At 43.5% G+C, this 3,955-nt stretch overlaps 1 protein-coding gene across 1 annotated transcript; it reads left to right on the top strand.

The window, feature by feature from the left end:
* Positions 1-1,473, top strand: LOC120112095. Its single transcript, XM_039130663.1, has 2 exons — positions 1-557; positions 774-1,473. Exons 1-2 carry the CDS (start codon positions 1-3, stop codon positions 1,471-1,473), a joined length of 1,257 nt encoding a protein of 418 aa, XP_038986591.1.
* Positions 1,474-3,955: the final 2,482 nt, after the last annotated feature.

The following is a 3,955-nucleotide window of genomic DNA, read 5'->3' as shown; positions in this document are numbered from 1 at the left end:
ATGAGGAACAGAGAGGAGGAAGTCTTGGCAAATATTGCAGCTCGGAGGAGAGGAGCAAAAGGGAGAGGACTTGCCAGGCAGCTAGCTGAGCAAACTCTAAACCTAACTGCCACCCAGGCTGATTTTGCTGGAGCAAGTCAGATGATGACTCAGCTCCTTCAGATGCAGCAGGAGATGCAACAACAGATGCAGCAGCAGATACAGCAGCAGATGCAGATGCAGCAGCAGATGCAAATGCAGATGCAGCAGCAGGTGCAGCAGCAGGTGCAGACCACTGCCCGACCTGCACAGTCCATTGAGTCCTACTATGAGCAATTCCGTAGGCTCAACCCACCTATGTTTGATGGTGGAGCTGACCCTCTGGTTGCTGAGACCTGGATTCGGGAGGTAGAGAAGATGTTCAAAGCCTTGCAATATCCCGAAGAAGTGAATGTCAGATTGACTATCCCTATGCTGAAAGGGAATGCAGAGTTCTGGTGGACGGCCATTGAAGCTGCACTCGAGGGTGAGGATGAGCTACCGACATGGGAAGAATTCAAGAAGATGTTTTATGACCAGTATTTTCCCGAGTCAGTCAGAATATCTAAAGAAAATAAATTTTTATCTCTGAGGCAGATAGATGATATGATTGTGCTAGAATATGCCAACAAATTTACTGAGCTAGGTCGGTTCTGCCCTCAGATGATAGAGATTGAGAGAAGCAAGGCTAATTGATTTGAGCAAGGCTTGAGGGACGAAATTCGATCCCGATTGTTAGTTCTGATTTTTACCAGCTACGGAGAGGCCCTGGAGAGAGCACTGAAGGTAGAAGCAGATCTGAAGAAATCAGGGAAGGAAAGAGGTGAGCAGAAAAGGGCCGAGTCGTCAAGGAATCCGATGAACCGACCAAGAAACTTTGAGGGCCCTCCTAACAAGAAGAAGAAATTTAAGGCTTGTTATTACTGTGACAAAATGCATTCTAGTCCTTGCTTGAAGAGGATGGGAGCCTGTTTTATATGTGGGCAGCCAGGACACATAGCCAGAGATTGCCCGAACAAAAAGAAGGTTGAATCTGGACCTTCTAGACCAACTGATCAGATGCAGAGAGGAGCTGCACGGGTGTACGCACTGACACGACAGGATGCTAGTGCCAGTGACAGAGTTGTGGCAGGTATGATTTCCATCAACTCTGTTGATGCTTCAGTACTATTTGATTCTAGCGCTACACATTCCTTTATATCCTCCAAGTTCTCTGCATCCTTGCATCTTATGCCTGATAAGTTAGATGAGCCTTTACTTGTTGCTACCTCTCTCAAGAAGACAGTAGTGGTGGAATCTGTTTATAAAAACTACATAATTCAGATAGAGGATAGAAAATTATTGGCTGACTTAGTACTGTTAGACATGTATGATTTTGATGTCATCCTTGGTATGAATTGGCTGTCTGAATATCATGCTCACATTGATTGCTTTAGCAAGAGGATAGTGTTTTAGATACCTGGTGAACAGGAAATCTTCCATCAGGGTGATGCACCCACTATGAATCCCTCTTTGCACATTATCTCTGAATGAGTGCAAGGAAGGCCCTCAGAAAGGGGTGTCAGGCCTACCTAGCTTGTGTGGTAGACACTACAAAAGAAACAAGGCTAGAGGATATCCTTGTTGTGAGAGAGTATCCAGAAGTATTCCTTGATGATCTACCTGGAGGTTGAAGGTGTTGGGCCTACCTCGAAGGCTCCTTATCGGATGGCCCCGGCAGAGTTGAGAGAGTTGAAGGTTCAGCTACAGGAACTTCTAGAGAAGAAATTCATCCGCCCGAGTGTTTCACCATGGGGAGCTCCTGTACTATTTGTCAAGAAGAAGGATGGAAGTATGCGGCTATGTATTGATTACCGGGAGTTGAACAAGGTGACAGTGAAGAACAAATACCCTTTGCCCCGGATTGATGATTTATTTGATCAGCTACAAGGTGCCCAGTCTTCTCCAAGATAGATCTGCGATCTGGGTATCATCAATTGAAAATCCTAGCAGATGATGTGCCGAAGACTGCATTTCGAACCAGGTATAGGCACTATGAATTTTTAGTTATACCATTTGGACTAACCAATGCGCCAGCTGCTTTTATGGATCTGATGAACAGGGTCTTTAAGCAGTATTTGGATCAGTTTGTTATTGTTTTCATTGATGATATACTGATCTATTCTAAGGGCAAAGAAGAACATGAAGATCACTTGAGAGTGGTATTATAGATTCTTCAGGAGAATAGATTATATGCCAAACTAAGCAAATGTGATTTCTGGCTGGATAGTATTGCATTTCTTGGTCATGTAATCTCTAAAGAAGGGATATCAGTGGACCCAAAGAAAATAGAAGCAGTGGTGGATTGGCCTCGTCCTACTAATGTCATTGAAATCAGAAGCTTCTTGGGTTTGGCTGGTTATTATAGAAGATTTGTGGAAGGATTCTCTCGGATCGCTACTCCTTTGACTCGTTTGACCCAGAAACGCGCAAAGTTTGTATGGAGTGAAGATTGTGAGCAAAGTTTTCAAGAGCTAAAGCAGAGGCTGGTATCTGCTCCTATTCTTACTTTGCCAACCAGTATTGGGGGTTTCATCATCTATAGTGATGCCTCCAAGAAAGGATTAGGTTGTGTACTAATGCAGAATGATAAAGTAGTAGCCTATGCCTCTAGACAGCTGAAGCCATATGAGCAGAACTATCCGACACATGATTTGGAGTTGGCAGCAGTGGTTTTTGCTCTGAAGATTTGGCGACATTATCTATATAGTGAGCCTTGTGAGGTTTTTACTGATCACAAAAGCCTAAAGTATATATTTACTTAGAAGGAATTAAACATGAGGCAAAGAAGATGGCTTGAGCTACTAAAAGATTATGATCTAAGCATCAAATATCATCCGGGAAGGCTAATGTTATGGAAGATGCTCTCAGTAGGAAGTCAGCAGTGCGCTCTGTATCTTTGCTTACCACTCAGAAGCAGATTTTAAAAGATTTTGATATGATGCAGATTGAGGTGATTACCAAGGGTGCTGGAAGTATGTTGGCTAGTTTGTTGGTGCAACCTACCTTGATAGAAAGAATAAAAGCTGCTCAACAGACAGATGCACATTTATGTCAGCTTAGAAATGATGTGGAGAGAGGGTTACGACCTGAACTCCGAATCCACCCGGATGGTACTCTACGTTTTGGCAGTAGATTATGTGTGCCCAGGGATGCTGATCTAAAAAGAGAGATTCTGGAGGAAGCTCATCAGTCTCGTTTCTCTATTCATCTTGGCAGCACTAAAATGTATAAAGATTTACGGAAACATTTCTGGTGGAACGGCATGAAGAGAGAGATAGCAGGATTTGTAGCTCGGTGCTTGGTATGTCAGCAAGTAAAAGCTGAGCATCAGAGGCCGGCTGGTTTGCTAGAACCACTAGAGATTCCAGAGTGGAAATGGGAGCACATTACTATGGATTTTGTTACTGGGCTTCCAAGGACAGTAAGGAGGAATGATGCAGTGTGGGTGATTGTTGATCGCCTCACGAAGTCAGCTCACTTTTTACCCTTTAGGGTTGGCACTTCACTTGACAGGCTGGCTCAGAGGTATATTGATGATATTGTGCGCTTACATTGGGTACCAGTAAGCATTGTATCTGATCGGGACCTCCGCTTTGTATCTGAATTTTGGAGAAGCTTCCAGACTGCTATGGGCACTGATATGAGACTCAGCACTGCTTATCACCCTCAGACTGATGGTCAGTCAGAGAGGACGATCCAAACCCTGGAGGATATGCTGCAGACTTGTGGAGTGATTGATTATAACCCTATTTGATTTTGATGAGCTCAAAGCATTTGAGTATATCTTATGTTATACTAATGAATTCAATCTAGTATTTTAGGCAAATATTTGTGAATTTATGTTTAAGAGCATCGAGCCTTGGTTCAAAGTCAATTGGCTAAGTGTTGAACTCAC

This window comes from Phoenix dactylifera, chromosome 10, assembly GCF_009389715.1.
Source record: "Phoenix dactylifera cultivar Barhee BC4 chromosome 10, palm_55x_up_171113_PBpolish2nd_filt_p, whole genome shotgun sequence".
Lineage (NCBI taxonomy): Eukaryota > Viridiplantae > Streptophyta > Magnoliopsida > Arecales > Arecaceae > Phoenix > Phoenix dactylifera.
The sequence above is the reverse complement of the archived record's forward strand: the minus strand, read 5'-3'. Positions and strand labels throughout refer to the sequence as shown.

Coding starts and splice junctions, on each gene's coding strand:
- LOC120112095 (XM_039130663.1), top strand. CDS start 1: ATGAGGAACAGAGAGGAGGAAGTCTTGGCAAATATTGCAGCTCGGAGG. Junction 558..773: donor AAGAAGATGTTTTATGACCA/GTATTTTCCCGA, acceptor GATTTTTACCAG/CTACGGAGAGGCCCTGGAGA.